The 12,486-nt window shown below is 39.8% G+C and overlaps 1 protein-coding gene across 2 annotated transcripts in view; it reads right to left on the bottom strand.

The window, feature by feature from the left end:
• The window catches only part of nrg3a (neuregulin 3a), a 445,741-nt gene that overhangs the window by 73,928 nt on the left and 359,327 nt on the right, over positions 1–12,486 (bottom strand). For both annotated transcript variants that reach the window (XM_088086742.1, XM_088086743.1), the window contains one exon: positions 10,379–10,452. In XM_088086742.1, the coding sequence (XP_087942868.1) occupies positions 10,379–10,452 (74 nt within the window). The remainder of the gene's footprint in view (positions 1–10,378; positions 10,453–12,486) is intronic.

Here is a 12,486-nt window from a genome sequence, read left to right as displayed (position 1 = left end):
TGTCTGTCACAAAAAAAGAAGAAAAAAGACCCATTTTCCACCTCCAAGCTTAAATCTTTCAAACACTTTCCTCACTATCCATCAGCAAATAGTGTGTTTGGGGTTGAGGGCGGGGAGAGGAGGGCATCAGCGCTGTAACTTACATAACAGCTGAGTAAGAGTTTTAAATCTCTGACTTTGGTGACCCCCAGAGGTAGTTATAAAAGGACACTTTGGCAGACAGTAAATGAAAAGATGGGCAGCTTCAAGTCCGAACTTTCGCAACTAAGTTCCTGTTTCAAGTCACTTTTAATTCTACAGCTCCTGCCTGTTCTCTTCTGAAATTGTCAAATACCACTGCTTTATAAGTGATTTCTGCATAAAATACACACACCAAGAGCTACTTTTCGCAACGATGTCATACACTGATGGCTGGCGTCAGTTGATAACACGGCCAGAAGTTTTGGCCGCTATTCTGATATGCCACCGGTCGTCTAGATGGCTCCTGACACAGCAGTATGATACGCTGAGGCGGTGTCAGTTGATAACACAGCCAGGCGGGACCTGTTGTGGCTGTATGATATGGAGCTGGGCAGCGTCAGGTTGAATCGCTGCTGGTGAGATAATATAAGGAGGAAGGTCCCTATAGGGTGGATGGGAGAGGTGGTGAGCCGTGGACCTGGTGTTTGCTTCCAATATGAAAACCATGATGTTTTTCCTATGCCTAACTATGTGCTTTTGTTGCCTAAACCAAACCACCCATGACTTTGTCCCCGAAATGTCAACAGCAGACACATAAGTATACCTACGGTTGTAATATGTAGACCTAAAAGACAGCTGACAAAGCAGTGATATGTGCCAACTTGGGATGAGAACGTGCTGACAGCTCTGTGGACTGCCATGTACTAAACAAGTTCATGTTCATTTCAGATCTCATCCTTTAACTCCAAAGATGTAACAGGATCAAGGACAAATGTAATTTACTAATAAATCTACCTTCTACCTTCTATACATCTCCACTTGATATAACATTTTGAGCTTTAATTGACTTCTTTTCTGCTCATCTAGTTTCCTTTTTGCTCTCAAACTGCCACATAAGTTTCATCATGACTTTACTGAGCAATAAAGACAGACACTACATGAACAGATATGTGTCTGATATTTTATTGATTCCTATCGAGTCTAAAGGGTAGAGTAAGCCACAGAACAGCAACCTTTCGAACTGATGGATGTTCAGTGTTTGGCCCAAGGACACTTAATTCATACCATACCAATTCATATTACGGCTCTCATACCCTTGTACTCTACTGAATAATATTCTATTGTGAGAATGACTGCGAGGCTCCAGCAGGAATGGAAGTATTTGCAAAGCTGTGAATAAACAATATGTATGACTGGAGCATTATTGAATTCAGCCAAGGTGACTACCTGCCCTTGCCTCGACAGGTGGCCCATGATAAAGGCATAAAGCTTAAAGAAATTGCACATTTTATGCTTCCTTTATATCTTATGGATTGAAACATGTGACAAATGTGAAAAAACAGGGCTGTATTCTCAGGGAAATTGGACTTGCATGATTACTGCGGCGTTATCGGCGGTGCACACAAACCTGCCGAGCATGAAATCAGATCTCATAAAGATAGTGTGAATTAAATTTGTCCTCAGATTTAAATCTCTAAATCTCTTGCTCTGTGTCTATGGGCTGTGATATGATGCATGTTCCTTACTGTCGGTGGAAGTATGCTGATTCTGGTTCGCAGCGTCGTTAAACCAGACGGTGTTGTCTCCCGAGCCTTTCGGTTCAGACAGTTTGAATATGTTTTTCAATTTGTGACCAAGACAACGATTGCGGGAGGGCTATATACATGATGAAAGCAGTAAAGAAAGGTATTGAGGTAGGGCAGACGAGAGGCAGCACCACTCAAAGAGAATACATTTAGAGTCTTGTCTACGCAATGAATACTGCATTATCCAGAGAAAGTTCCTCAGAAGCATGTAGTGCCAATCAGCAACCTCCCAGATTCAACAACAAAAGATGTCTCGACAACAAACGCAGCTTGAACCCTGTCTATTCTGCAATGAAAAGATTTGACATACTGTATGTAAGGATAACAACAGAAAGCCTTTGTTTCACTTTGACAGATTCAGAGGAAACCTAAACAAATCTTTGATCTCAAAACATCCTATCAAGCACGTTAGGTGACAAACTCGGAGTTGAGCCTTGTCAGCATTTTGAGAACTAAATGCACATCAATGAGTCGTGTGCAACCCTCAAGATGCTCTGTACAGGCTGAAAAGATTGATTTTACACAGAGTTGGAAATCTTTGTTTTCTTTGAGTTTTTTAAGACTTGACACCTAGCTCCATCATACCTATTTTAACCCTTTTTGAGCCAGTCTGCAGAGTTTAATCTTCAAGATGTCCCCACACTATATTTTGTAAGATCCCAAAAGAACTCTTATTGATTCAATTTTTGGACAATCAGGCTTTGTCGATTACCTGACAAAGACCTTGTAGGTGGAAACATTACATCAATAAATAATACCTTTTGGAACTTGCAAAATTCTGCCAATGGACAACCTCTCGTTTTTTCCTTTGTATGTTATTTTTCTGTCCTCCACCTGTGCCCAACTGGAGTTTGTTGTGTACCCTATCCACCTTCTTTGCCTTGAATCCTTGGAGCTGTGAATTCCCTCTCATACCACTCTCAAGCACAAAAACGAAAGTTGTTGCTCTTTGGAGATTTCAGTCTATGAGTAAATGGGGTAGCAAAGCCTGCACTAGAAAAAAAATCATTTAAACCTTTGCATATCTCTTTCAATAGCTAAAACTTCTGTTTACATAGTTATTTTGAAATGACTAGTGTATAAGACCGAGTCCACATTAACACAGGCATATTTGAAAACGTAGCTTTTTCTATGTGCTTTGGCCTTTCATCCAAATCAGACTGCTTGTAAGCTTAATGAAGATGGATCTTTGTGTATCTAGAGTTTTCACAAACTCATTCTCAGTGTTGACATGCAGACAGGAAAAACAGAGTTTTTTTGGTTTGAGACGTCAGATGTGTCAACATTTCTTTTGTGAGGCGTCAAAGAGACGACATTTCGTGCAATGGTGGACGTGAGCGAAATAGTGCTGGTTCTAACTTTGTTGATAACACTTATTCCATTTTAACACATGGATATTCATTTAGTCTTTTGAGGAAAAGAGACATAAGAATGTGCAACACAGGTCACTGCTCCAGGTAGCCCTCTGGTAATAGCATTTTTCGGACCTGGTTGACCAAGGAGGTTCAAAAAGGTAAAATCATGTCACACCTTTGGGACATAACACACTGGTAGTGAAATCCGGTTTGCAGTTGTAGAAAGGCTCAATAGCTGGTGCACTATCATAGAACAAAACAGTCCATGATAAAAGACAATAAACAAATGTTCTATTGCATATCGGCCATAATCAATGTGATTGGACCCAAAAGTGCATTGGAGGAGGCAAAAAATGGTGCACCCTCCGCGGGGTCAAAGAGCATGACCCAGCCTCTTTTGTATAAGAGCCATTTGATTGACCATTTTTTTCTTTTTCTTTGTGTAGCTTTAGAGTTATTGCCGCCTACTAGTTTAGCATGCTCTTGACAGTGCTTATAGTGTTCTGCATTTTCATTTAGATAGGGATTTCTTAAAAACAATGCTTGTTGAACAAATTTTATTTGAGAACAAAGATTTCCAAAAATTACCTGTGTGTGTGGATAAGCCCTCCAACTTGTGATCAGTCTACATTAGTATATAAACAGAGACTCAAGTTTCTTCTTTTTACCACCTTATGTAACTTTAAACTTCCTAAAACCTACTTATTCCTTACTGAGGGCATCTCACATACTCTGCATCAGCTTGTTCCAATATTGAACATACACATGATGTTTACACCCAATGAAATATTCAAACCCAATAACTGGTGTTATTGATGGATGCAACATGAAATCAAACGGCGAAATTCTAGACGTCGATGCGTCCTTTCACACACATTTCCCCTGACATATTCACTAGAATTTAAAATAAAGTTGAGTAAGTATGGTCTATGTTTGGCTGAACGGCATCAGAGATAGGGTGCTTGCTTCTCAAAGTCTACATTGCTAAACTCGTGAAGCAAAGATGAAACATGCAAGCTTGTCCGGGCTTTTGGAATGTGAGAATTTTCTGCTTTTCTTTGTTTTATATCATTATAGACTGAATATCTTTGGATTTTGGGCCATTAGTGAGTAAAGAAATCTGAGAGCTCTCAGAACTTGTGATCTCCATTTTCCACTACTTCTTGATATTCTATTGTTTCAATGATTAATTCATTAGCTGCAGTGCTATTATATATTTTTTTCCTTCCTTCCTCCCTTCCTCTTGCTCTGTCTGTAAAATGCTTTATGGCTGACTATCTGGCATTTATTCATGTCTTGCATTCCATTATTGATCTCTAAGCCTTTTATTCAATATTTTTATGCAGTTTTTAAAGCCAAAAACTGTGTTCTGAATTGCTTAACCGAAAGGGTAAAGTACTCTTTGTTCAGTCCGGAAGACAAACATTTCGCTCTCTCTCTCTGCCTTGCCGTGTATCTCACTCTCATTCTGTTTGTTTAGCCATTGGAGTCATGACTCTCTTTCCGTCCTCTGGGACCCTGAGCCAGTGCGATAGCCCTGCTCAGAAGATGTGTCCACTTTCATCCAGCCCCTCTCCTCATTCGTGCCTTTCCTTCCCTTCCGTGGAGGCCGTGGCGTGCCAGAGGTCCTTGGCAGTGTTTGTCTGCCCTGCTGATGAACCTTTTTAGCTGGCACTATCTGAGCCCCGGTCCGTCCGAGGCCTGTGCCACTTTGTCTTAGGAGATGAGTTGGACAGAGAACTGTAGGCTAGGGAGAAGGGATGAGGTCTGACACTTGGACAAGATGCGTGTTGAGGAAAGGATGGCACGGAGGAGGTTAGCAAAAGACAGATGGGGGCGAGAGGGGGCCGTCTGGAGGGAAATTTGGAAGAGGGAACGAGGATGTCAACACTGAGGCAAGCTCGAGCACGAGACACAAAGGTAACCCGGGAAATTAGGATTTGATGAGCTGCGAGCAGAGGAGTCAAGGAGAGTGATGCTGTGACAAGATTATCTGAGGGGGAGAGGAAAAAAGAGGAAGGCCACAATCTGCCGCTCTTCTTTTCCAACTTTGCACTTACCAACTTTTTGACGCAGCAAGTAGTTGAATAAAATGAGAAAAAAAAGAAAGGAAAAAGGTGGTGTTACTGAAAAAAGAAATCCATAGGCTATACAACATTGTGTTTTGTAGTAGAGAACAGAAAACAGAGACGGAAATAAAGAAGGCAGTCAGAGGAGGGATGGGAGCCAGTGAGAAGAATGACCTGAAAGTAGGCCGATCAATTCTTAATATCAGAAAATGAATCGAGGATAGAGATTTGGCAGAGGGGTAGAGAAAGTTGCAAAGAAGAGATGAATGAGATCAGAGATGAATGAGGGAAAGTGGTGTGAGCTAAAGCTGATACAAACAGAAAAGAGTAGGGGATGTGTGTAGAGGGTTCAGCCAGGATATTAAAAAGTGAAAAGGCATTCTTTTTTTCTCCAAGTTCAACATTCCTCAGTAATAACTTGGTAACTCTATGACAATTTTTATGGAAATTTACCTGAAAGATTAAGTAAGTACCTGACTCATGCAAGGAAACAATTTTTAGGTTAAGGTTAATTTGGGACTCTGGTTTGCTAGAGAACAACCTCAATCCCCAATGCCAAAACTTCACTCCAGGAGATAATATTTTACAGAAATGTTTTAATAATTTCCAATGACGTTTCCTGGGATTAAGTGTATTTATGTAGTTGTTTTGAGCTCATAGGCTATTGTTGATTTCCAAATGAACTTCCAAGTACTTTTCCTGCAACCTAATTGCTGGAATAAATGTTAAAAACACTGTGGTTGACATGTGGCTAGTTTGAGGCACAAAAACACTTGATAATGTGAGGAAAAGTTCCTGTTTTTGCTTAAAATACCAGGTTTTGGTGGCACAATCCTAGTCTGCTCTCATACTAAAGTCGTCAAATACTGCTGCTTTGACAGTTTCAGATATCAACGCTAAAGGCAGCCTTTCGCAGCGGTGTGATATGCTGCCAGGCAGAGTCAGTTGATAACTTGTCTGGACAGAACTATGTGATACACCGCTGGCCAGCGTCAAGTTAAAATGTTGCAATTAACAATGTAATATCATGAGTGCGAGGGCTCTGATAGGGCAGGTGGAAGGGGTGGAAGATTGGTCCAAAAAAAACAAACTTTCACCCAGGAGCCAGGTGTTTATGAAGCCAAATCATCATGAAATGTATCCCTAGTCCTAACCACGTGATTCTGTTGCCGAAACATTACCATCTGTGCCTTTGTAGCTTAACCCTAACCATGTGCAACATCCCAGCGTTGTTTGCGGCATTGTGCAACGCCAAAAGCAGAAGCAGGAGGATACCTTGAGCATAATGTGTAGACCCAAATGTCCACTGCCAAAGTGGCAATATGTGACAACTTGGGATAAGAACTTGCTGCACAGTCTTGCTGGAAAACATGAGATTGTTTTGGTAAAATAATCACTTCCATTCGCAATATGCCAGTTGGGAAAACATTGATCATACCTGAAAAAGCAACCAATTTTGGTGTTTGTTGGTCTCAAACGGTGGTCTGCATCTCACCGAAGTGACATGCCATTCACCATCCCTCCACCTCCAGATGACAAAGTCACCTCATATATGATATTACTTTAGAAACAGTGATGTAATAACATATAAAAAATAAAAATGCAACATACCCATGCTTTGCAGAGACATCACTGAAATAATAATTTAGGATTATTTTAGAATTAGAACAATTTTGACTTGTATGCTTGCCTATAAACACACATTTTTAAGTTATGAGTCGTCCTGATGTGCACTGAGTGGAGACATTCTAGGTTACACTGTTAATAATTGAAATCAGCTGGAAGCCCACCAGTTGAACGCTGTCCTCGTGTTTACTCTCATTAGCACCAAATTATTCAGTTCTTCACGGGAACTCTCCTCTCAATTTAAAGTTACATAGTTAAATATAAAGTTACAAAATAAGCCTTACAAACAATACGTCATACAATCAGAAGCTATCAAAAGATAATTCAAACTGTGTGTCCCTTACAGAAGATTTTTATTGGACATATTCAAATGTCTGTGAAAAAAAACCCAAAACAAAACATCAAAAATGAGTAGTTATTGACAGCTACACAATAATAAAATGACTCAGATCAGAAGCAAAAAATGTCCTCAGGACGCTTTTTGACTGAACTCTTTGACATCCCAAAGGACAATTGTAAAACTATGGGTCAGTTAATTAGGCTTTTTGGGTCAAATGTCCTCACTCTCTTCAAAATGATTAACAGATTAAGTAGAAACACAATGAGCAACTTTTTCTGTTTGACATTTGACAAATTATTTAAATGATGAGGATGGTAACAGTTCTTCGTTACCAATGTGTTCAGGTCAGCAGGTTTGGTGTACAAACAAAGCGATGGGTGTCACTTCAGCGAACACCAATGTTGTTCTAACAAGGACAATTACCCTAATACTTGCTTGGAATTAAAAACCTCATTACGGAGACTTAATTAATGATCTGGAAAGTAAAGGATATTAACAAAGAGCAAGTGATTACAGTGTTGTTGCAGTTGCCACATTTAATCTACATGTCTCATTTATGGCACATTCTCCTTTGCAATCAAGTGGGACATATTCGTAATGAGAAATTTAAATTTCACAGTATTGCAACAGAGAGGAGTTTTTTGACTTTGGACAATTAAAAAGGTACAAATCCCCAAAGGCACAGTACTGTCCTTTAACATCAAATGGTGCTATTACAGCATGTGCTTGTCGGTAGAAAAGTCACTGATAATATTGTACTGCCACGATATTGTGCCCCACTGACAAGATTGCATATTTTTTGGATTGAGCTGAGAGGAATGGGGAAATTAATATGCCGTAGATAGCAAGTGTTAAGCACAGAAGTTAGGGCAATTGGTGTTCTTCCCTCAGCTATATGACATTGAGAGGACCATGTCTTTGAAAGATAAAGAAATGGGAGAAGTGGTATTAGTTTGAGAAGGAGAGGATATTTGAGATATTTGAGAAAGGAGGTGATGAAAGAGAAAATTAAAAAGGAACATGAGGACAAATTGTAAGAAAAGAACATAAAAGAAGACAGAAAATCTAAGTTTGTAGAATATTAAAATCCATAAATTATTATAAGTTAATCATAAAAGAGACCTTGTCTGAAGATTATTTGAAATCACCAGAAAAGTCATTGTTAAAGTTAATGGATTCTGTGCTATTTTGCAGCAAAATATGTTTTCTCACACGGTATTCACAGTTTTTATATCTATAAAACTAAGAAATTCAGATACATTCATTTTCAGAAATTGTTAAGGAATACTAGTTATTTTTCAACTTTGCAGTAGCCCTGCTTCACTGTGTGTATCAATGCATGTAATAGCATTGGTTTTTCAAATTTAGACCCGCAGCCCTGCTGCTTTTCTAATCAGACACTGAAACTCACCTGGGATACCAGGTGAATGCAATTATTGTGAATGCAATTATCTGGATGGAAAGTTCAAAAACCAACAGTGCTGTGGCTTCTGAAGACCTAAATTAAAACCCACTGATCTACACAAAACGTCTTTGCATATGACGTCATACATCAGTGTGCTGTCCAGATGGAGGGCATGCAACATGAGGCAACAACTGCCAACTCTGCGCAAATGCCTATGATTTGCACTGTTTATGGGTGTTCCAATCAATCGGGTTGGGAAAAAAGGGCGCTTTAAATTCCAAAAAAAGACAGAAAATGTTTCCAAGAAACTGCATCAGATGTGGATTCAAAACTTCCATCATCAGTTTGGAGGACCAGAGTCAACTAAAGTCAAACGTTAACGTTAACATTTTCAGGTCTCAAGTTGATTACAATGTGCTGTGACAACTTCTTTGTGTTTTAGCCATGACCCAGATTTTTAATAGTGTTTCAGCAGACTTCTGGGGCCAGCAAGTAGAAAATAGCAGCTGAAATTCAGTCTGGCAGCGGTACATCCATGAATAAGTCCAAATATAAAAGGAAGTTATATTCAAGCACATTTCACCCTGCAAAAAACAAAAGCAGTTGTTTCATGCTTTGTGAGCTCATAGCTCATAGTCGTGTATATTACATGCTTTGCATTCATCTGGTTAAGTCATGAGAGAATTGCTGCTAATGGCAACATGGATGCTAGTGTCGGCATCCAGAGGCTACTGAGGCTCACAATTTAGCAAGCTAGTGAGTAAGTCACATAATGCAGGTGATGCAAAGGCATAGTGTCAGAAGAAGATGAAGCCATTGGGAATATCAACATTTCCTTCAGACATATAAAATTAAGAAGAAAGCTCCATACAACTAAAATTTAAATATATTAACTCAGCATCCACTGAAAAATTAGAGTCCATGGCCTGCATTATTTCTGGAAATGTCAGCAAACATCAAAACTCATAAACTCAGAGCTTCCACAAACTTTCCTCTTATGAGGTCATAAATGCCACGAGGGGGGCATTCAAAAAAGATTACCCCATTTGAACACAGCGTCATGGTTCCAACTGCACTAAAAATGCTCAAAGTCCACTAGACCTTTGTATGATTTCATTTGCTGGACGTGCTTTAACATTACGCGGTCTGAAGGACGGGGTAGTTTGTATCAATGATAGTGTCCACAGCGGGCAAATTGGTCAAGTTGTGGGAAAAAAATACTTTTTTTTGTTTTGTATGGATCACTTTTTAACATGAGTTTTCATTTTCTGATGATACCTGGTGCCTGCTAGTGTATTAAATCTGTTCTCTGTCCAGTTCACACATTATATGGATTTGTCACTTCCTGCACTCTATCTACATTTTGCGTATCATATAAGTAACTTGTTTGCAAACAGGTTACAGTGCGTAGATGCAACATGCACCTCTAAAGTCTAGATTTGGAGCACCTATAGCATTTGATGTAACAGAAATACCATCCATTTTTCAAGGTGGATATGCAGTGAGAGAGCTGTGGAAATGCATTGCTATTTATACTGTCAAACTAAAATTATTTTATATTACTCTATCGTCTGAGATGTTTGTACAGACAGTAAAGGTTGATGTAAGTTTGTGAACATTTGATTTTCTTTAGTGTTTTATTTATGTGGATCAATAATCTTAAGAACTCCAATTGAACCGCATCAGAATGATATGAGAACCACGACCCCCTCCGTTTCCCTCATGTTTACTTTTATGCGTTCAGATTTGATGTTATGTTGTAATGATGGATGTTGGTTTATGCAGCACACTGAAGTAAAAAAAATGTTGAGACTTACTCGGATCAGACAGGATGGAGTCTGTCTTTGGCAGAAACTGGTCGCAGCGGATTCCCTGGTAGCCTTCTCGACACCTGGTGGAAGGAAAAAAAGATGAGTAAACCATCTGTCACTGAGACCGGTGGATTTAAATGCCAATATAAAAATGCAATAGATGCAAATAAAATGCTTCCTCATAGTTAGAGACAACTGCAGGTAAGGCTCGGTCCATGTGTAAGCGAGCTGAATTACAAGAAAGTGCAAGGTAAGGCGAGCTGACAGAGAGAAATTAATAGAGAGACGATCTTTAAGGGTTGAAACCTGCAATGGGAATGGGATTTTCTTGAAGAAGACATCTGTCTTTCCAGCAAAAAAAAAAAAAATCACAAATTGAGGCTGCAGCAGAAACGAAGCATCCAAACCCCATTAAGTGAGACCCTGTAACCTTTCACTGTGTGTTTCTGAAATACTTTCCTTGCTTGGTTGCAGGAAATCTTCACAGAACACAACCAAAACTTGCTCCAAAAAAGGTATGGAGTCAGAACTCTGTTAAGATTTAGCTGAACTTGCCAATAATGACAAACATGCTATAAAATTTGTTATTTTCTTCTTTTCTTAACCCCTACAAGCCGCCAAGATGAAAAGAAGAGCACTCAATTAACTAAAGACTCATTCCATGTTTCTGAATAGTCCTCGACCTTTCAAGAAATCTCAACTTCTGAATTTGATTGGCACATTTGTGGGAGTGCCAGTCAGGCAATGATCATTAAGCAGCTAATGAATTCTGAAATGTGCTTGGGCTGCTCTTCAGAAAATGTCCCAGGAAGAGGCTGTGCATTGCAAGGATGTGTTTTTAATTAATTCCAGCTCAATATCCTTAGAAACATATAGAAGTGTCGCTGTGATAGCATGCAGACTGAAAAGCCTGTTAAAGCCTAATTGGGTGCCTCCGTTGGTTCGGATATCAATCTTTGCCTCCGGCCATTTGTACCTCGCTTGCCGCTCAGTTCTTCTCCGTCCCTCCTGAGGTAAATGCAAGACTTATACATGCAAATAAAATAGAAACATCAGCAGCAGAAGCCGCCTGTGCTGCCTCTTTAAATCTGTCCCCACTATATCTATTCAATCTATCATTCAATCGCTTTCTCAACTATTCTGTTTCACTAAGACTCAATTTTCTCTGCATCCCAATTCCTCCCCTGTTTACCCCTGTGGCTTTGACTCATTGACACTCCTGAAATTAATCTGTATCTGCTCTGACAAGCTGACAGCAGAGCAAATACACATATCCCAGCGGTCCCTGTCTTTGGAAGCCCCCAGCTGGGAGAACATCTACGTCCACCCAGACAAAACATGGGAGCTGTGCAAAGAGATCAAGCTCACAAAGAATGCAGTGTGACATATCAAAGATTTCGCTCTGTGCACGGTGTACCTTCTTTTTTGTCTTTCATCTACGGTGAGTGATTTTCAATTATTAAATGAGCTGCAGTAGGCGGGGAAAGACGCACTCCACTGTGCATGCCTGTGGTTTGCTTAAATAGCAGCGTCACTGTTGGGAGGGACAGGGGGTCAGATAGGGCAGAAGAGTCTGTGACAATGATGCTGGGCCTACACAAGAAATGTAAAACATGTGTTGTGACATTAAATTTAATATCTCATATTTAAACCCTTAAACAGCCAGCGGGTCTCAAGTTTGCCCTCAAATCATACTACACTAATTACTCATCAGTTATTAGACTAATAATTGTACATGAGGGGTTCAGGGTCTGGAAAAAGCGGTTTGAATCTGTGACCAGTTTTTGTTTTTTCTTGTCAACTTACTGAGAGATATTTTAAGACTTTCGGGGCCAATGTTGTTTTCTTTAACTGCTTGAAGGTCCAGTGTAAAGAATTTAGGAGAATATAATATCATGGAATATAACAAGTATGTTTTCTTCAGCCCGTTCTCATTCTGAAGTTGTCAAATATTACTGCTGCAGTGCTTTCAGCATAAGATCCCGATGCAAAAAGCCACCCGTCCCGTCTGCATGATATGCTGCTAGACGCTGTCATCTGAGAATGCAGTCAGACAGAACCGTTGCCAGTAGCAACATAATATAAGGAGCACAAAGGTCTATAGGGCAGGTGGG

Source organism: Plectropomus leopardus, chromosome 13, assembly GCF_026936395.1.
Source record: "Plectropomus leopardus strain MGB_pleo_1.0 chromosome 13, ASM2693639v1, whole genome shotgun sequence".
Lineage (NCBI taxonomy): Eukaryota > Metazoa > Chordata > Actinopteri > Perciformes > Serranidae > Plectropomus > Plectropomus leopardus.
The sequence above is the reverse complement of the archived record's forward strand: the minus strand, read 5'-3'. Positions and strand labels throughout refer to the sequence as shown.